This window comes from Homarus americanus, unplaced genomic scaffold (assembly GCF_018991925.1).
Source record: "Homarus americanus isolate GMGI-L3 unplaced genomic scaffold, GMGI_Hamer_2.0 scaffold50281, whole genome shotgun sequence".
In the NCBI taxonomy this organism is placed as follows: domain Eukaryota; kingdom Metazoa; phylum Arthropoda; class Malacostraca; order Decapoda; family Nephropidae; genus Homarus; species Homarus americanus.
Window position 1 is genome coordinate 195,001 of NW_024742338.1, and position 21,871 is coordinate 216,871.

General features: G+C 47.7%; 1 protein-coding gene across 1 annotated transcript; it reads left to right on the forward strand.

The window, feature by feature from the left end:
- The first annotated feature begins 2,907 nt into the window (after positions 1-2,907).
- LOC121876743 (leucine-rich repeat extensin-like protein 5) lies at positions 2,908-4,110 on the forward strand. The gene has a single exon (XM_042382114.1). The coding sequence runs from the start codon at positions 2,908-2,910 to the stop codon at positions 4,108-4,110; it is 1,203 nt and encodes a 400-aa protein (XP_042238048.1).
- The last annotated feature ends 17,761 nt before the right edge of the window (positions 4,111-21,871 follow it).

Here is a 21,871-nt window from a genome sequence, read left to right on the forward strand (position 1 = left end):
TCCACACTTCTCCCCCTCTACATCACCCTCACACTTCCCCACCCCTCTCACCATCTCCCTCACACTCTCCCTCCCCTCTCACCATCACCACTCACACTTCTCTCCCTACATCCCACCACTCCCTTCCTCCCCTCTCACCATCACCACTCACATTTCTCCCTCCCCTCTCACCATCACCCCCCACTCACCACCATCCTTCACCCTCCCACTCCACCTCCTCTCACTTCCTTTTCACCCTTGTGTCTCCTCTTCCTCCTCTCTACTTTTACTCTCCCTTCTCTCTCCCATTCACCCATTCTCTTCCATCTTTATCTCCATATGTTGCCTCCTCTTACCCTTTTCTCCCTCTTCTTTCTCTCCCATTTTCGTTTCCCTCCTCACACCATCTTCTTTCACCCTCTCTCTCTCTCTCTCCTCTCACCCCTTTCTCAATCGTCTCTTCCCTTATTCTTCTCTCCAAACTTTATCTCCCTGTCTCTTCCTCTTCTCTCTCCACTTCACTTCAAAGAGAGAGAGAGAGAGAGAGAGAGAGAGAGAGAGAGAGAGAGAGAGAGAGAGAGAGAGAGACGCCTTTCTTCGTGAGATAAGGAAGAGATAGATAAATAGACGTGAATAGAGAGCTAGAGGAAAATGATAACTATAATTAAGGGAAGGAATTGGTGAAAAATAATGAAAGTAATGACAAGAGACCAAGATCAATGGTGAATAAATAAGAAAAAAAAAAAAGGAGAGGGAGGAAGGTCAGTTAATAAAGATGAGAGAGAGAGAGAGAGAGAGAGAGAGAGAGAGGTAATGCTGGTAAGTCATGGTTTAGTGTTAATAATGTGGTAGTAGTAGATGCAGGTTGTGGTGGTGTTGGTAATGGTGGTGTGGATTGTGGTGGTAGTGTTTGAAATAATTAGTGGTGGTGGTGATGGAGTGTGGTGGTGGTGGTGGTGGTAGTGGTGAGTGGTAGTGGGCAGTATTAGATGGTGGTGGGTGGTAGTATTGGTGTTGATGGTGGTTGTGGTGGTAGTGGTGGTGGGGGGTAGTAGTGGTGGTAGTAATAGTATCAGCAGTGGTGGTAGTGGTGGTGATAGTGGTGGGTGGTGGTAGTAGTGGTGGTAGTAGGTAGTGGATGTGGTAGTAGTGGTGGTGGTTGGTAGTGGTTTTGATAGTGGTGGGTAGTGGTAGTAGTGGTGGTAGTAGTATCAGTAGTAGTAGTAGTGGTGGTGGTGGTGGTGGTGGTGGTGGTGGTGGTGTGAGGTGGTGGTGGTGGTTGGTAGTGGTTTTGATAGTGGTGGGTAGTATCAGTAGTAGTAGTGGTGGTGGTGGTGGTGGTGGTTTTGATAGTGGTGGGTAGTGGTAGTAGTGGTGGTAGTAGTATCAGTAGTAGTAGTGGTGGTGGTGGTAGTGGTTTTGAAAGTGGTGGGTAGTGGTAGTAGTGGTGGTGGTTGGTAGTGGTTTTGATAGTGGTGGGTAGTATCAGTAGTAGTAGTGGTGGTGGTGGTGGTGGTGGTTTTGATAGTGGTGGGTAGTGGTAGTAGTGGTGGTAGTAGGTAGTGATGGTGATTGCTAGGATGACGATCACGGAGTCTGTGTTACCATGACTACGGGGACGCCACAACAGCTGATGGACTACTGATGCAGCAACACGTCAGCTCTGGACCTTCTCTTAGCCAATCACAGCTCACGGAGTCACGTCTCAGCTCTGGCCACGCCCACCCTCACGCGCCCTTCCATGAGACCACAAACACAATCTCTATGGTCATTGTTGAGCTGTGTAAACGTACAAGTACAGGCCGTATCCTGATTGGCTTATTGAGCTGTTTGTATTTTACAGTAGCAGCCAATCATAAGGCAAGAGATAAGCCACGTATCACGGTCATTGTTGTGCCGCGTGTACGTTAGTGGAGGCTGTGTCGTGATTGGCTTATTGCGTTGGTTGTGTTCACTAGTGTACACAAACAACTGGAGGGCGTATCTTAAGTGATTGTGTTTGTGTGTGAGACAGGATCCTAGACGAGGCCAATGAGAAGCGACATAGTTTCCCGCACGTGAGGAGTTGCCACGGAGGTTATAAGTTCTCCGCGTACTAACAACAGCAAAAAATCTTCCCTGATTGGTAAATTAATGTGTCTGTACTGTACAAGAACACCAAACAGCCAATCAGAGGCGTCGACTGAGTCCGCCCTGCCGCAAAAACCCAAACACTATTCTGGTTGGCTGACAGCAATACCCATCAACCAATCATAAGCCTTAACCCCATCATCATAAAAACACCGCCACCAAGGTGGGTTAATGCCAAGAGGGAAGGAAGTGTCCTGAAGTGACCATAGATTAATGTCATAAAGTGCGAGAGACAGTGACAGTTTTGGGTGTCAAGGAGATACTGAACCTTGAAATGTTAAAAAAAAAAAATTTTGAAATGAGAAAAAAATAGTGGATTGTAAAGAGGCAGAACCAGGATCACGTCCAAAGGAAACAGTTTAATTAAGAGGTGTTCAGACTGAACTGTTCAAGTAAAAGTGTCCGACTACAGAGTGAATTGTCCATAGTTAATTGTCTAGACCACAGTGGCAGGAAGAACTATGACCCAGGTGACCTAGGTGACTCACCCACCACCTAGATCATGGATGGCCCTCTCAGCAACACGCCCCTTCATTACACTCACACGGTCTAGTTTATGCCTCACCTGGGTTAGTTTTCATCTCACCAGAACGACTCTGAGGATCATCAGTTTACTGTACCACCTCCACGGCACCTACTGAAACCTAATGAACTAGTTACTGGTCACCTAATTCAGCTTTCGGGCACCTGGAAGGTGAGTGTCACCTGCCTCGTACGCCCTAGTTCACCTAGACGCATTTACCCGGCCACCTCGGCGGCTCCTGTCCCACCTGGATGACCAACAAACAGGTGGACAGGATGGATGTGTGGATGTCTCGGAGTCACGTAACAGACTCCTCAACCACCAAGGTGCCTGCTGACCCGGGGGTGCTCTACCATTACGGCCACATGACTCCTGCAGAAGAGGCGAGAGTTCAATACTCACACAGGACTCTTGCTGACGACGGGCGGGCCTTCTACGGCCACAGGGGAGAGTACACCCCAGAGAGGCAGCAAAGTACCGTCTGCCAGGAGTCTGGACGGCGGGAGACCGGGAACTCTATGGGACAACAGCAGTATCCGTCCATACCACCAGTCTCCTCATTTCCCGGTATCACTCCTACCCCACACTGGTACTACCTCACTACACCTACGTCAGGGACGCTGCAGAAGAGTTCTCTACTCCCAGGATCGCAAGCTACATCGTCAGGAACAAAAGGGGAGACAGCAGCGTTAGGAGGACCACCAACAGCAGCAGCTGCGGACACAACAACACCTACCAACGCGACTCCTTATGTCAAGGGGTCATGGGTGGGCCCTACAGGGCCAAGGCGGAGTCGCCGGAGGTACCAGCTGTGGCGGGAGTCCCGACAGTTCCTGGACACTTGTTACTACCAGGATAGGCGGGGTCAACACGGAGTCAAGCTGCCCTACTGTCCTCCGGGAATGCCACAGCCGCCACCACCACCACCGCCGCTACTGCCACTACTGGATCTCCCCGACGGGAGGTCTTCGGGAAACACCAGCAAACCTCCTCCACCTCTCCTGCCCCTCTCAGATACAGGCATGATTCAGCCACCTCCTCCACACCACCTGTATCCTCCACAGGTAGACTCTGAACCATCACAACATCACTCCCTCTCCCCGCCGGAGACTTCAGCTTCGTCAAGGGTGAAGACAACACAGCAGACCACCCGTAGTTACTTACAGCCCCACCACCACTTGCCGGAGATCACCGCCACCCTACCACCACACCCCCACCATCACCAGCCCTACTGCCAGTACCACCGTCATCTCAACCTCCAGGACTACACCACCTACCCGCACCACCTCCCCCTCCCTGGAGACGGCGGGGATACTCGTCTAAGGCTCAGGTACCCACTACCTCATCCTCCCCCTCCCTGCCCACACAGACGTCCGGAGGCCCTGATCCACCTCCCCCAGCCTGTAGGGACGCAAGAGACCCTGAGGGACCAGCAAATCAGGGCTGCAGCCTACCTGAGGACCTTGTACCATCCATAACGTGATCAGGACCGTCAGGGAGGACCCTCGTGTGCTGATCAGGACCGTCAGGGAGGATCCTCGTGTGCTGTGTATTAATATACACCCTAATGTGCTTTACACACTGTAGGGTCAACGACATATAACTTTAACACAACTATAATTCTAAAACATTCTTGTTTAGTTTAATACAACTTTGAACAGTAAAAAAAGTACTGTAACACGAAAACGGCTGTGTAGTGTCCAAACAGCTGTGTATGGTGTCTAAACAACTGTGTAGTGTCCAAACAGCTGTGTATGGTGTCTAAACAACTGTGTAGTGTCCAAACAGCTGTGTATGGTGTCTAAACAAATGTGTAGTGTCCAAACAGCTGTGTATGGTGTCTAAACAAATGTGTAGTGTCCAAACAGCTGTGTACGGTGTCTAAACAAATGTGTAGTGTCCAAACAGCTGTGTACGGTGTCTAAACATATGTGTAGTGTCCAAACAGCTGTGTAGTGTCCAAACAGCTGTGTATGGTGTCTAAACAACTGTGTAGTGTCCAAACAGCTGTGTATGGTGTCTAAACAACTGTGTAGTGTCCAAACAGCTGTGTATGGTGTCTACATATGTGTAGTGTCCTAACAGCTGCGTATAGTGTCTAAACAACTGTGTAGTGTCCAAACAGCTGTGTATGGTATCTAAACAGCTGTGTAGTGTCCAAACACCAGTGTATGGTGTCTAAACAGCTGTGTAGTGTCCAAACACCTGTGTATGGTTTCTAAACAGCTGTGTAAACAGCTGTGTAGTCTCCAAACAGCTGTGTATGGTGTCTAAACAGCTGTGTAGTGTCCAAACACCTGTGTATGGTGTCTAGACAGCGGTGTAGTGTCCAAACAGCCGTGTATGGTGTCTAAACAACTATATAGTGTCCAAACAGCCGTGTATGGTGTCCAAACAGCCGTGTATGGTGTCTAAACAACTGTATAGTGTCCAAACAGCCGTGTATGGTGTCTAAACAACTGTATAGTGTCAAAACATCTAGGTATAATCATAAAACAGCCGTGTATACTTTATAAAAAAATTTGAAATACTAAAAGGTGTATATATGAAGTGTTAGAATAAGCCATTAGTGTATGATTGTGTATACCTTCAAGTGATGGAGGAGTGATGGCGTATGTGTGTGTAATATGTAAGGTTTATACACGCTGTATATACAAACAATTGAAGAACGATGATAAACATTATTTTTACATGATCCAGAAATTATAATTTATTTGTTATCAATACTTTTATAATCGTCTATAAACGGTGAGGTTAGGTTAGTGTTGGTTAGGTTAGTGTTGGGTTAGGTTAGTGTTGGGTTAGGTTAGTGTTGGTTAGGTTAGTTTTGGTTAGGTTAGTGTTGGGTTAGGTTAGTGTTGGTTAGGTTAGTGTTGGGTTAGGTTAGTGTTGGTTAGGTTAGTGTTGGGTTAGTGTTGGGTTGGTTAGTGTTGGTTAGGTTAGTGTTGGGTTAGGTTAGTGTTGGTTAGGTTAGTGTTGGTTAGGTTAGTGTTGGGTTAGGTTGGTGTTGGTTAGGTTAGTGTTGGTTGGGTTAGTGTTGGGTTAGGTTAGTGTTGGTTAGGTTAGTGTTGGGTTAGGTTAGTGTTGGTTAGGTTAGTGTTGGGTTAGGTTGGTGTTGGGTTAGGTTAGTGTTGGTTAGGTTAGTGTTGGTTAGGTTAGTGTTGGGTTAGGTTAGTGTTGGTTGGGTTAGGTTGGTGTTGGTTAGGTTAGTGTTGGGTTAGGTTAGTGTTGGTTAGGTTAGTGTTGGTTGGGTTAGTGTGGGTTAGGTTAGTGTTGGTTAGGTTAGTGTTGGGTTAGGTTAGTGTTGGGTTAGGTTAGTGTTGGTTAGGTTAGTGTTGGTTAGGTTAGTTTTGGGTTAGGTTAGTGTTGGGTTAGGTTAGTGTTGGGTTAGGTTAGTGTTGGTTAGGTTAGTGTTGGTTAGGTTAGTGTTGGGTTAGGTTAGTTTGGGTTAGGTTAGTGTTGGGTTAGGTTAATAAAATGGAAAAAAAATCTATTTTGATTTTAGTTTAACAGAATATCACCGACGATGTTAATTTAGTTAAAAAAAATTAATAGATTATTTATTTCACTATGGAAGAAAAATTAAACTAACCTTTATTGTTCATAATTCAATCAAGGGCAACGATGATTAATTCCCTATCAAACTTAACTACCAAAATGATATACATATTTACGGACAAAATTTTAAAGAAGTCAAAAGGGATTTTACCCATCAAGTATTTATTATTACTAACTCAAAACACTTCTGAATCTTATACGAAAGGAAGGCCGACAGAAGAAAGACACGATAAATGTAAATAATATGAATAAGACGAAAAAAAAGTAAAACGAAAATAAATCCCCACCACACATCAGATACCTGTAATTTAAAAGTTTATATTCGGGTCTGGCGCCACCACCACCACCACTCATGATTCATTCAGGTGTATGAGGGAGTGGGGAGAGATTGAACCCGTCCCTGCCACCACCACCCCCACCCCTGCCACCACCCTGCCACCACCACCACCACTCATGATTCATTCAGGTGTATGAGGGAGTGGGGAGAGTGAACCTGTCCTGCCACCCCACCCTGCCACCACCCCTGCCACCACCACCACCACTCATGATTCATTCAGGTGTATGAGGGAGTGGGGAGATTGAACCGTCCCTGCCACCACCACCCCCACCCGTGCCCCTGCCACCACCCCTGCCACCACCCCTGCCACCACCACCACCACTCCAGTTCATTCAGGTGTATGAAGTGGGAGAGTGAACCCGTCCTGCCACCACCACCCCCACCTGTGCCCCTGCCACCACCCACCACCCCTACCACCACCACCACCACTCATGATTCATTCAGGTGTATGAGGGAGTGGGGAGAGATTGAACCTGTCCTGCCACCACCCTGCCACCACCACCACCACTCATGATTCATTCAGGTGTATGAGGTGGGAGAGTGAACCCGTCCCTGCCACCACCACCCCACCCCTGCACCACCCTGCCACCACCACCACCACTCATGATTCATTCAGGTGTATGAGGGAGTGGGAGAGATTGAACCGTCCTGCCACCCCACCCCTGCCACCACCCTGCCACCACCACCACACCATGATTCATTCAGGTGTATGAGGGTGGGGAGATTGAACCCGTCCCTGCCACCACCACCCCACCCGTGCCCCTGCCACCACCCTGCCACCACCCCTGCCACCACCACCACCACTCATGATTCATTCAGGTGTATGAGGAGTGGGGAGGTGAACCTGTCCTGCCACCACCACCCCCCACCCTGCCCCTGCCACCACCACCACTCATGATTCTGCAGGTGTATGAGGGGGGGAGAGATTGAACCCGTCCCTGCCACCACCACCACCACCCCTGCCACCACCACCACCACTCATGATTCATTCAGGTGTATGAGGGAGTGGGGAGAGATTGAACCTGTCCCTGCCACCACCACCCCCACCCTGCCCTGCCACCACCACCACCACTCATGATTCTTGCAGGTGTATGAGGGGTGGGAAGATGAACCCGTCCTGCACCACCACCACCACCCCTGCCACCACCACCACTCATGATTCATTCAGGTGTTGAGGGAGTGGGGAGAGATTGAACCCGTCCCTGCCACCACCACCCCACCCCTGCCCCTGCCACCCCCCACCCTCATGATTCTTGCAGGTGTATGAGGTGGGGAGAGTGAACCGTCCCTGCCACCACCACCCTGCCACCACCACCACTCATGATTCATTCAGGTGGGGAGGGGGAGAGATTGAACCGTCCCTGCCACCACCACCCCCACCCCCTGCCCCTGCCACCACCACCACCACTCATGATTCTTGCAGGTGTATGAGGGAGTGGGGGAGATTGAACCCGTCCCTGCCACCACCACCACCACCCCTGCCACCACCACCACTCATGATTCATTCAGGTGTATGAGGAGTGGGGAGATTGAACCCGTCCTGCCACCACCACCACCCCTGCCCCTGCCACCACCACCACCCTCTCATTCTTGCAGGTGTGAGGGTGGGGAGAGATGAACCTGTCCTGCCACCACCACCACCACCCTGCCACCACCACCACTCATGATTCATGCAGGTGTATGAGGGAGTGGGGAGAGATTGAACCCGTCCCTGCCACCACCACCACCACCCAGCCCCTGCCACCACCTCTGAGCACCACCACCACCACTATGATTCCATTCAGGTGTATGAGGGAGTGAGATTGAACCGTCCTGCCACCACCACCCCACCCCTGCCCTGCCACCACCCCCTGCCACCACCACCACCACTCATGATTCATTCAGGTGTATGAGGGAGTGGGGAGAGATTGAACCCGTCCCTGCCACCACCACCACCACCCCTACCCCCATCCCTGCCACCACCACCACTCCTGCCATCGCTACCTCCACTTCTATCCCTGCCATCACTACCACCACCTCTATCCCTTGCCACCACTTCTACCCCTTGCCACCACTACCATCCCTGCCACTATCACCACTAGCTCTGACATCCCTGACGCAGCACTCAACACGCTGGTCGTATAATGTGTGGGTGTCTGGGGGACTTGGGAAGGTGTGGGGGGAGGGGGGGGCACCTCACTCACACCTACCCCCTGTTATTGTTGTGGGGTGGTGGTGAAGGGGTAGGGGTGGTGGTGAAGGGGTAGGGGTGGTGGTGAAAGGGCGTAGTGATGGTGATCATTACGAGGTCATGAGACGCACTCCGATTCTATCCTCTTTTGCGTCCATCTTGCGTCATTTTTGCTGTGAGTCGTCTGTAAAAAAACAATTGCATCTCACAGTGTGTTTTAGGGGAGAGGACGAGCGTGTGGTGGTGCCTGTGTCTTGTTCTCAGAGCGTCTGGTGTCCCGTCTGTATGAAGAGGTCCTTTTTTTTTTGTCTTTTGATGTTTACTTTTAAAAAAATTCTGTTTTTTTTTTATGTCGCTTTGAAGATTTTGTTGGCTTTCTTGGGCAGGTAAGAGTCAGCCCCCTTGATCAATGATGCTCACCCCCTCCCCGGCCCCCTCACACCCTTTCTCTCTACACTAACGCCTCCCCTTCTACCTCCTTCTCACTTCCTCCTCCTCCTTCATCTCCTCCCCTTCTATCTCATCCACCTCCTCTCCCTGTCTCTCTATCTCCTCCACCTCCTTCCTCATATCATTCATCTCCCACCCCTCACCCCCACAGTAACTACTAGAGAGTAAGAGGGCACAAGAGGCGTGGAGAGGGCAAGGGGCAGTGGAGAGGCATAAGAGAGCAGGGAGGAGGGCAGAGGTGGAGGGCAGGTGGCAGGAGGAGGGTGCTAGGAGGCAGTGGGAGGAGGCGGGAGGAGGGTACAGAGGCGTGGGAGGAGGGGTACAGGAGGTGGAGGAGGTACAGAGGGCGCGGGAGGAGGGTAAGCAGAGGCGTGGAGGAGGCCAAGAGGGTGAGATGCAGGAGGCGCGGGAGGAGGCACAAGAGGGGCGGGAGGAGGGGTACAGGAGGCGCGGGAGGAGGGCACAAGAGGGCGCGGGAGGAGGCAGGCAGGAGGCGCGGGAGGAGAGTGCTGGAGGAGTAACAACCTTATTTCCTACCCCAACTAACAAGATGTTTGGAGGACAAGGAGAGAGAGAGAGACCAGTCTATCTATCTACCTCAGCCTCGAGCAGACACTTGTGGTAGTTGGGCTCGTCCTTGAATAGCTCCTCCTCCTCCCCCTCCCCCCCCTCCTCCTCCTCCCTACGGTACATGGTTCTGTGAGGACTTTACAACACCCTCTGATTAAAGAACTCCTCAGGGTTCTTCCTTCATTACCGGGGGACTGAAGAGGAAAAGTTCATACTGGAGAATCTTGAATTGTGTGTGTGTGTGTATGTGTGTATGTGTGTATGTATGTATGTGTGTGTGTATGTGTGTGTGTATGTGTATGTGTATGTGTATGTGTGTGTGTGTGTGTGTGTAATCTGCTTATAATAAAAGTTTCCCATTTTGTTTACGATAAAATATATACATTAGACAAAATTTAAAAAAAAAGATACATTATATATAAAGCCATACATATATATATACATTATTTATATAAACTGATACAAAAACTACTCTCTGTAACTCCATGTATTTGCTTTATGTATTTTAAGTATTTACCTGAGTTTGTATCACCTGGATGAGAGATAATTATACCTGTATGTTCCTGTATAGTTTGTATTATGAGTTAACAATCTATTAACGATTATAATCAAAGAATTGGTATACTGGCTGTGTTAATCAGGAGGTCAGAAGGTCAAGTTAGTTTGTCGGTAAGCCAATCAGTTTCTCAGTGAGTCAGAAGGTCAGAATGTTAATCAGTGAGTCAGGAGAGGTGTTCACTGGACTGACTGACTCAGCCAAATATAAAACTGATGTCATTTACTCATGTTGAGACCTCATAGAGCACCTTCCCTCCCCCTCCCATCATTCTCTCCCTTATCTCCTCTCATCCCTTTCCTCCTCCCCTTCCTTCCCTCCTCAAATTCTCTCTCTTTCTCCCTCTCCTGCCCCCTCCTCTCCTCCCTTTTTTTCCCTCTCCCTGCCCCCTCCCTCTCCCTGCCCCTCCCTGTCTTCCTCCTGCTCCCCCTCCTTCCGTCTTCCTCTCCCCGTTCCTCCCTCTTCTCCCTCTCCCTGTCCCTCCTCTTACCTTGTCCCTTTCCTCCCTCCCACCCTTACCGCCTTCCCTCTCCCTCTTCCCACCCTTACCGCCTCCTCCCTTCACTATCTCAGCCAATACAAACAAATAAACGCAATATATACATAGCAGTCCAGTATGAAACAATTATTTATATAAAAAAATGTAAATATATTCGTAAATAAAATACACGTCAGTTTTTGTAAGTGTTTATATGTCCTTGTTAACCCCAGAGAGAGAGAGAGAGTAACAGATAAAAGGAAAAATAGAAATATCAATAGGAAGAGAAAGGTGAAAAGATAAACAAAGAGAGAAAGACAAAGAAAAAAGACAAGTAGAGAGAGAGAGAGAGAGAGTATACATAAAAAATGCGACAAAAATGAAAGAACAAGATAAAACGAAAAACAGGACAAATAAATAAAGAGAAAGAAAGAAAGATAACGAGAGAGAAAGAGAAACAGAGATATATCACAATTTCTCTTCTATATATGTATTTATAAAAGGAAGGTAGAGAGGAGAGAGATGAATGGTGCACCAAGATTGATAGCACCAGACGTGTTTTCATTTTGCCGGTGGTGACAAATTTCTCTCCTGGGTCGCTTGTGTTGATATTTTACCTCGACTGCTGTAACAATGCCGCCCACTGCTGTAACAATGCCGCCCACTGCTGTAACAATGCCGCCCACTGCTGTTTCCTCGTCGATTGTTGCTATGACAATGCCGCCCACTGCTGTAACAATGCCGCCCACTGCTGTAACAATGCCGCCCACTGCTGTAACAATGCCGCCCTGCTGTTTCCTCGTCGATTGTTGCTATGACAATGCCGCCCACTGCTGTAACAATTCCGCCCACTGCTGTTTCATCGCCGCCCACTGCTGCTTCATCGCCGCCCACTGCTGTTTCATCGCCGCCCTGCTGTTTCATCGCCGCCCACTGCTGTTTCATCGCCGCCCACTGCTGTTTCATCGCCGCCCACTGCTGCTTCATCGCCGCCCACTGCTGTTTCATCGCCGCCCACTGCTGTTTCATCGCCGCACTGCTGCTTCATCGCCGCCCACTGCTGCTTCATCGCCGCCCACTGCTGTTTCATCGCCGCCCACTGCTGTTTCATCGCCGCCCACTGCTGTTTCATCGCCGCCCACTGCTGCTTCATCGCCGCCCACTGCTGTTTCATCGCCGCCCACTGCTGTTTCATCGCCGCCCACTGCTGTTTCATCGCCGCCCACTGCTGTTTCATCGCCGCCCACTGCTGTTTCATCGCCGCCCACTGCTGTTTCATCGCCGCCCACTGCTGTTTCATCGCCGCCCACTGCTGTTTCATCGCCGCCCACTGCTGTTTCATCGCCGCCCACTGCTGTTTCATCGCCGCCCACTGCTGTTTCATCGCCGCCCACTGCTGTTTCATCGCCGCCCTGCTGTTTCATCGCCGCCCACTGCTGTTTCATCGCCGCCCACTGCTGTTTCATCGCCGCCCACTGCTGCTTCATCGCCGCCCACTGCTGTTTCATCGCCGCCCACTGCTGTTTCATCGCCGCCCACTGCTGTTTCATCGCCGCCCACTGCTGTTTCATCGCCGCCCACTGCTGTTTCATCGCCGCCCACTGCTGTTTCTCGCCGCCCTGCTGTTTCATCGCCGCCCACTGCTGTTTCATCGCCGCCCACTGCTGTTTCATCGCCACCCACTGCTGTTTCATCGCCGCCACTGCTGTTTCATCGCCGCCCACTGCTGTTTCATCGCCGCCCACTGCTGCTTCATCGCCGCCCACTGCTGTTTCATCGCCGCCCACTGCTGTTTCATCGCCGCCTTCTTGTTCTTCGTCTTGTTGTTCTTGTTCTTCGTCTTGTTATCTGTTCTTCTATATGTTTCTCTCTCCTCTTCTATTATCATCCTCTCTCCCGTCCACTTCCATCTACCACACCCCTCCTCCCGTCCACTGTTATATCCCACACTCTTCTTGCTTCCCTCTCTTCCTCCTCCTACTGTTAATCATCCACGCTCCTCCTCCTCCCCTCTACCTCCATATCCCAGTTATTCCACACTCTTCTTACTACCTTCTCCTCCTCTCTTCCTCCTCCAACATCATCTTCCTTCTTCGAAATCGTTCCTTCATCCCAATTTCTTTCATCTCCGTCAACCTTCCTTCATTCTTTCATTCACTCGTTTTTCACTCCACATATTTTTCAGACCCGGTTGTTCAGTACCACCCGTGGCTCTCTTCTCACCTGGCTGTTATAACTTCCTGTGTGTGTGTGTGTGTGTGTGTGTGTGTGTGTGTGTGTGTGTGTGTGTGTCCTCATAATATTGTACTTACAGTCAGTGGGTACGCCAAGAAGTGACTGGTGTAGGTGTCGCTGTGTTGGGGATAGAGAAGGGTGAAATGGAAAGGAAGTAAGTGAAGGGGAGGAAGGAGAGGGAGGGAAGGGGAGAGGGGAGGGAGAGAGAGGAACGTATATTCAGCCACCATGTAGTGGAACTAAGCCTGGTGGTGGTGGTAGTGATGGTGGTAAGGTTGGAGGTTATGGTGGTAGTGATTGAAGTTGAGGTGGTAGTTATGGTGGTAGTATTGTGGTTATGTGGTGGTAGTGATTGTGATGGTGGTTATTATGGTGGTAGTGATGGTGGTTATGGTGGTGGTAGTGATTGATTATGGTGGTTATGGTGGGTAGGATGGTGGTTATGGTGGTGGTAGTGATTGTGATTATGGTGGTTATGGTGGTGGTAGTGATTGTGGTTATGGTGATGGTGGTTATGGTGGTGGTAGTTATGGTGGTGGTAGTTATTGTGGTTATGGTGGTGGTAGTGATTGTGGTTATAGGGGTGGTGGTTGAAGTGATGTAGTGTTATGGTGGTGGTAGTGATTGTGGTTATGGTGGTAGTGATTGTGGTTATGGTGATGGTGGTTATGGTGGTGGTAGTGATTGTGGTTATGGTGATGGTGGTGAGGTGATGACGACAGTGCAGGTAAACACACACACACATTACTGTCCCCTACAGGTAGACACACACTGTTGTACCCAGGAGGCCACAACACCCATCAAGGTACAGATGGTTCAGTATGACAATAAATAATTATGTTACCACAGTGAACACTTCCCTCCAGACACTGATCAAACTTTACGTACCAGGTTAAATTTATGTTAACTTGTTAATTTTCAGACAGACTATTCTGTGTGCATATTAACAAGCTGGCATGAATTTTACTGAGTATTGAAAAATAGAGAAACAGAGCAAGTGACTACTGGAGGCACAAGAAAGGGGTGAGAAAGTTTGTTGGGAATTTTAAGAAGAAAGACTTGAAAGAATTGAGTCAGAAGTCTCGTGGCTGAGAGACAAAACTGTAGTTAAAACTTCCCAGTGAAGCGACGAAACAGAAATGTGACATACAAGTTAAAATATAAAACAAGTTGTGGAGGCAGATGACTGAGGCAGCTACTAACAGGACCTGAAGGTGGTCCCCCTCACCCCTGGACACTCCTGATGGCTCCCTCAAGAAGACAAACAACCCAAGTTTAACCCGACAACTTGACAGCGGAGTGAAAGCAGCTGGAAGTGTTGTCTTGCAGCCAGCTGTTTCAATCACTGATGGGATATATACCACAGTCAGGGGTGAAACACAACCACTGACACACTAACACATTGACAGCTGATTGGGAGATGCAGAAAGACAATGTGACGTCATCCTTCATGTGCACAAAGACGTAAATATATCAACAGCAGAAAAACAAACATGATTCAATTCAGTTTTTTTTACATAGATGACGTCAGCACACAGGGGGGGGACTGATGCTCTCATGAACCTTACAGGACTGCCCATGTAACAACACCAACAACTCAGGTCAATGATCACCGTGACCTAGTATTCAGAGTTGATAAAGGTAGGATAAGAGTCTGGTCACTTGGGTACATTTATACGGTCAAACAGCAGGTGTGAGGCGGCAGTTTTGGCTCTATAGTCTGGGGAAGTATCACGTCATGGAGTCTGTTAGGTGATCACGGTGTCTGGTAAGTGATCACGGTGTCTGGTAGGTGATCACGGTGTCTGGTAGGTGATCACGGTGTCTGGTAAGTGATCACGGTGTCTGGTAAGTGATCACGGTGTCAGTGATCACGGTGTCTGGTAAGTGCGGTGTAAGTGAATCACGGTGTCTGGTAAGTGATCACGGTGTCTGGTAAGTGATCACGGTGTCTGGTAGGTGATCACGGTGTCTGGTAAGTGATCACGGTGTCTGGTAAGTGATCACGGTGTCTGGTAGGTGATCACGGTGTCTGGTAAGTGATCACGGTGTCTGGTAAGTGATCACGGTGTCTGGTAAGTGATCACGGTGTCTGGTAAGTGATCACGGTGTCTGGTAGGTGATCACGGTGTCTGGTAGGTGATCACGGTGTCTGGTAAGTGATCACGGTGTCTGGTAAGTGATCACGGTGTCTGGTAAGTGATCACGGTGTCTGGTAGGTGATCACGGTGTCTGGTAAGTGATCACGGTGTCTGGTAAGTGATCACGGTGTCTGGTAGGTGATCACGGTGTCTGGTAGGTGATAGCAGTTCAAATAGATGACAGGATATGTAGGCCCTGATAGTGCTTCAGTTAATGCTCTGCAGGTGTTCGCTCGCCTACCAGCCTACTAGTTGCTTAGCCTGCCAGCTGCCTAGTGTGCCAGTTTCTTATCCCTTCAGTTGCCTAGCCCGCCAGCTACCTAACATGACAGCTGCCTAGCCCGCAAATGTAGCAAATGTCAGACCTCAGTTGTACACCACATCTCCCAGGCGCACGGTGATGTCTATTAATAAATCGTCTTAATGTGTAGACAAAGAGCTACATTGTTTTTGTGTTCATACCAGTAAGCGACACAGACTATAGGTCACTGTTATCCTCTGTTGTTGACGTCTATAAATTATATCTAGTGTTTGATGTTCTCAGTCTCGCCGAGTATTTTGTTACCTGGAACATAACGAATTTTTGTGGTTCTTAAACTCGTTAATTTACATATCACAAGAGACTTTGTTTCTATACTACGTTTCTTTATTATTATTAAGAAATCACACTAAGTCCTCCACACACTGATGAAAGAACTTGGGACAATTGGTAGCTACAACACTTAACCCTTTCGGTGGGAGATTACTGTAAGGTTAACGACCATGTGTACAAATTTAAGATAAAGCCCAAAGACAAAGTTCACAAATTCTTTAGTAATAATTTCGTGGTCTAGAACAAGTAACAACACGACATAACCGGTCAGAAGAATGTACTGTACATTACCTTCAACTGAACAGCAAGTTGAAATTTTATGCATTGAAATAAATACGTGTTAGTTATACATTTAATTAAACCTAGACACTGTAAACCAACCTAACCAAACACTGCTACAAGCCTTGATTTATCTCAGTACCTGACGTTACCACCGCGGGGTTCCCAGTACTGAAGTGGCAGCAGTGTTACTAAGATAGCTGCAATAACAAAAAAATGCTGCCATATAAAGTAAGGCTCAAGAAGCAACATGTCCTTACCATGTCAAATTATGAAAAATACCGATAACTTTATTAATTTCTGTAATTCCTTATTTAAAATTAACGTAAAATATTATGTTAACGAATTTATAATCCCTGGAACTATTTATAACTTTGGATGTGCAAAGTTCAAAACTGCAGCCTATTATAATGGTATGTTGCCTCTCTGAACCTGACTATGTGTACTTACCTTGTACTGACGCCTCGGCTCAACCTGTCAAAACATAAACCAGTGTTAGATACAAGGATTTGTCTTGATAAAAAAAATTAAGATTAAAATAAATTATTCCCTTGAGCATACTTCAGATAACAGTGACTTTCATCCCAATTTTTTTTCTGAAACTTTTTATGATTTTTCTTCCATACATAATTCACTGAGAAAAAAAATGTAAAAAAATCTACTAAATATTAATGTAGCTGATTACTTAACATTCATTATTCAGCCACCAAATGCCCCCCCCCCCCTCCCCAAAAAATAATAACAATAATAAAAACAGGCAAAAAATCATTGACTATTTGTTAAGCTACAGTTGTTGATAAAGCTGTAACTACTGTACTCCCTTCCTTTGATGTTTTAATTGAGAATATATAAAAATAGTTAGGAGCCATTTAGTGTGAGACCAATTACACCTAATCATAACTATATTTTATTGGATTTATTGGATTCAAGTTTGTGATTATAATAGGAATTTAACTACCATATATAAGTGTTGTGTATACCAGGGCAAAAAAAATACACACAAATAAATGAAATACAATAAGGTAGTTGGGTGTATACTGCCGTCCTCTGGCAAGATAGGCGAGTCAGGGTGATCATCTCCCCAGCTTATGTTCTGACACTTGTGACAGCACGTCTAAACTCTCCTCGCCTCCCACCTCTTGCTCATACCGGGAATTGTCTGATATCCTCACCTTAATCTTCCAAGACCACAACATCAACAAAGTATTGGGTGTTATTCCTCTACTACTACTACTACTACTACTACTACTTTTTTTTTTTTAAACGTGGCCTCCAGCCTCCCCCAATAGCCACACCTTCGCCACCATTTAATTACCTTAATATTAAATATCCTATTACATAAGAAGCTATCCTATCTGTGTTACATTAGTTGAGCCGCTGATCTATGCGGCATTCAGTGACAGTAACTTCATAGTCAATATCTGCAGCAGTTGTCGGAGTTGGGGCCGATGCTCTCGTTCCCCTGAGGCAGAGCAAAGCCGACCGAAGGAGAGAGAAAGACAGTCGACATCTCATCCAGGCTTAAACATAACTTCTGGGCTGCTGCTTCTGCTCGGAGATCACCTCCGCGAGTCTGGCGTAGAAACATCTTGCACTTGGTCCCATCCCACCAGAGGTTGTGAACACTAGAGGAGTGAAGCTGCCTTGATCAACGTTTTGAATTCTCTCCCCATATGCCCTTCTCTTGTTGTTCTCGTTCCTCCTATGTGCAACATCGAGAGCTAAGTTACGGTGACATGCGGCCATGGGATAAAAAATCCTGATGTCGAAGAAAGCTCGCTGTCCCCGCGTCCAGAATCCTCGAGCACTGACGTCCACACGGGCTTCGTTAGATGTGTTTGAAGTCCTGTGTTGGAAGATCTCACCATCCAATAGAAGGAGGGTCGGTTCTACCATGACATCCCGGCAGATTTCCTTCAACAAATTTGCTGTGAGATCCCTTACCTCGTCATGCCTCATGCATATGAAGCCCCCCTTCTTGCACACCATGGCGTGATCGCCATCATAGGAAGAGCCACACACGCATTGGGAGGGCAAACCTTCTACTGGCCGACCTTACCTTAGAGCAATGGCATCTGTAAATTCTTGTTCATTAAGAATGAAACCATTTGCCCTTATCGGTAACGTAGTTAACCAGTTCGAGGCGCCCACCTCCTGCGCTATAGCTACTTTTTTTTTCAAATTTTCTGGTACCTGCAGCAATAGTTGCTGCAACTTATCATTTTGGCAGTGCTGTCGATCTGTCGTAATGGTCCTACGAATCTTATTTACTTCACTGGTATCCACTTCCCCTGTTGCATTCTGGGCTATTATGTGGTCCGTGAGGGCTGCCGTGAGCTTAAGTGAATTTTGATGTTCAGTGGCAGCAATCTCCTCTGGATTTGTTAGTCCCATCCCTCCCAGTCTTGATGGAAGTGCAAGAAGTGCTCTTTCTGCTGGGGTTAAGTCAGGGTGTTTCACTAGTTTGGGAATGAACTTGACACTGATGGCTTCTTCCAGAGGGTGGAGGAGGGGTCCGATATCAGGGATAGTACGCATCAGGTAGTTCCAACGATGCTTGACTCCATGGGTGAATGCAGCAAAGGCTGCATGTGGCTCTGTGTTAGCAATCTCAGACAGAGCTTGGATTTCACTGACCCACTCATTCACCTTTCCCGCTACGTACTCGGTCTTGAAGTCCTTAGTGCCAATTACTGCGCCTAGATGTCTTTGGCCGTCCTTAGTTATTTTGACCTCACTTCCGCCAAAAACCTCCAATGCCCGTTCATAATGTTCTGGCTTCACGATGAGGAAGGACTTGCTGGCGTTTGGGTGGTACCCTATTTGTGGACCTCGCGATGTTACCAAGTCCCACCACTTTTTGATGCCCTCCACTTTTCCTGCTCCTGTAAGGTCATCAGCATATGCCACTTGTTTGACCCCAGTTGTTTCAAATTTTATTTCTTGTTGGAGCACTGATAGGCCAATTGCATACATTGCCATTGCAACAGGGTCCCCCTGTGTTGTTCCCTCGGTCGACTGTAAGATGGTATCACCTCTTAGAGCCTTGTTGTTTACTATGTATAGGTCTGATGGATTCCTATACGAATTTTCAACATACATCGCAAAGCTTGGACACTTGATCTTGATGTTGTGCAGTGCAGCCTTGCGGTTAAGTATGTTGAATGCGTTTGAAGCATCCACCAGGAGAACGGCCTCACAATCACGCTGCTCGAATATCAATCTCATGGCGTGAATGGCAGCCTCCCCACCAGCCTGGTGGTCAGCACACACTTGTAGGTTCCCTGCTGCTGCCCTGACATCATCCTTTACCACCTCCATTATGCATTTTCCGATGATCCGCCTCAGCACTTCCCCCACCCCTATAGGTCTACATCCTGGTTTCTTTTCCAGAGGAATAAGGCGGCAGGCTGTCAGGGCCTGGAGGTGATGGCAGCAAGAGGATGCAAGCTTTCTTGCAAGGGCGGCAATGGCAGTGCAGAGATCGCTTGCTACAGGGCCAAACTTGTTTGTGCTGAGGATGACTCTCCAACCGTTTGCATCCAGACCTGAAGGGCCGGCTCCTCCTCGAGTCTCCAGTGCCTTTTTCCACACCATCTCTCCTGTTATTTTCTCGAACAGGACAGCATTTGGTGGGATATAGTCACCCTGGAGCCTGATGCCTTCGTCTTCGCTTGCAGGGGGATGTTTCTCTTTCAATAGTTTTAATGTCGCACTGTTTATTGGCATCACCCCACCGGAGGATTCCTCTGTGAGAGATCTTACCGCGAGAGACACTTTTCCCACACGCATTTTGTTTTCAAATTTTCTTGCCACGTCATCGGTGTTTTGCTTTCCGTCACCCGTAATTTTTAGTCTCTCCTGCAGTGTTCTTGCTTCACATAGGAGATCATCTAGGGCCCCAGTCTGCCACATTGCCAATCTTCTCTTCATTGCTGCCACATTTTCTTTGTGCTTAGCCTTTGTGTGTGTCCTCTGACAAAATAGATGTGGTATTATTGCCAGTATTTGAAGAACTAGAGGGGCGAGGAAGCGGTCCTGAGTGTAATCAGTCATGAAGCGAGTCATCTCCCGAATCATTTCTTTGGTGGCCGCACACTTGGGTGGTTCAAATAAGTTAGCGGGCGACCACTTGACAATTTCTGAGTAGGTTTCTTTGACCCATATGTCTGCATTTTCCATCGACATGCCATTCCACTGAGGTGGCTGTCTCTCATTCTCCTCCTGGACACCTGCTACTAAGGGAGCAGCATTTATTAGTACTACATTTTCGGGTTGAGTAGACTCACTGCTATCATTTCGGATATCATCGGGTAGTTGGGCCCCGGCGATATCCACTACTACTACTACTACTACGGCTACTACTACTACCACACGCATATAGCTGTCAAAAGGGACCATCTTACATAATACCTCACACTGCCTATTCTCAGGTAATCTCATTTCACCTGTTCCCTCGCCAGTATCTACTCGCTGTAAGCTCCAGAGGGATTTACCTGGGCCCTCAGTCACGTGGGCCTGACGTCACACACACACAGACACACACACACACACAGACAGACAGACAGACACACACAGGGTGAGATAGTCAGCCCAGGGTGTCAGTCACGTGGGTCTGACGTTATACAGGAGGAGAAATTCAACCAGTGTCACATGTTTGCGGGCATCTCATATTCCGACAGATAAGAAATCCCATTTATATTATGGAAATGAAAGAAGAGGATATATGTGTGTGTGTGTGTGTGTGTGTGTGTGTGTGTGTGTGTGTGTGTGTGTGTGTGTGTGTGTGTGTGGTAACAATACAGTTTAATATCATGACGGTTCACTGGTAACACTGTCTTACCTGGACATTATTGCCTGAGTGTTTAACTTACACTGAAATATAATTTTACTTATATTTTTCTCTTAAGTTGTAAGTTCCTCAGATATGTAAATAAGACAAACTTTACCTGAGATATTAAGTCCATGCAATAAAACAACTCGAAATACTATTACTTGGGAAATTTCACACACACACACACACACACCTGATATAAATATACACTTTAATTCAGGCATGATAGATTTACTGTTAAATTCTAAGGTATATGTATATGTTAGGTATTATAGCAGTGGCAAATTTTAATCACCAGCCCAGCGAAATGTAATAATAATGACGCGTTTGATGTGAGCAGCTGCTGTTGAGTTATATAGAAGAGTAATATACTGACAGGAGCGTTAACTTAGAAGGAGTTATTAATATTTTTAATGGTCAGACGGTCACCACTCACAGAGACCTGACCTATGGTAGGGGAGACCAAACACAAGAGGAGACAGGAGACACACAATGGTGTGGTCGGATCCTGCAGATTGAGATATTTCTGTAAGAGTTGAAGACAGTGTGGCCGAAGACAGGACATACTGAGGAACAAAGTGTGTATGAGTGAAGGCTGACCTAGTACCGTAGTGTCTCTCTCTCTCTCTCTCCTCTCTCTCTCTCTCTCTCTCTCATATATATATATATATAAGTAGGAAACATACAGTAATTAGGCGTCACAGACACCTGACGGCCCAGACAGACACATTGAGAGACATGTCCTTGATTGCTACCTGAGTATACTCCCCACCTCTCCGCACCTCTCCACACCCTCTCCCCACCTCTCCTCCCGCATCCTCTCACCTTTCCAACAACCTTCCTCATCTCCCCCACAATCTCTCAAAATATCAGAAATCCCTTTCACGCACTCATTTTTTCCTCTCCCTCTCACCCTCTCTCCTTTGTTTATCAACCTATCTCCTTTTCTTGTGCCCTCTCTTTTCCTACTTTTTACCCCTTCCTATTCACTTCCCTCCCTCTTGTCCTTTCTCTCCTCTCTTTACCTCTACTTTTGTCC

What these genes read in the sequence shown, in the direction of transcription:
- LOC121876743 (XM_042382114.1), top strand. Translation starts at nt 2,908, where the DNA reads ATGGATGTGTGGATGTCTCGGAGTCACGTAACAGACTCCTCAACCACC.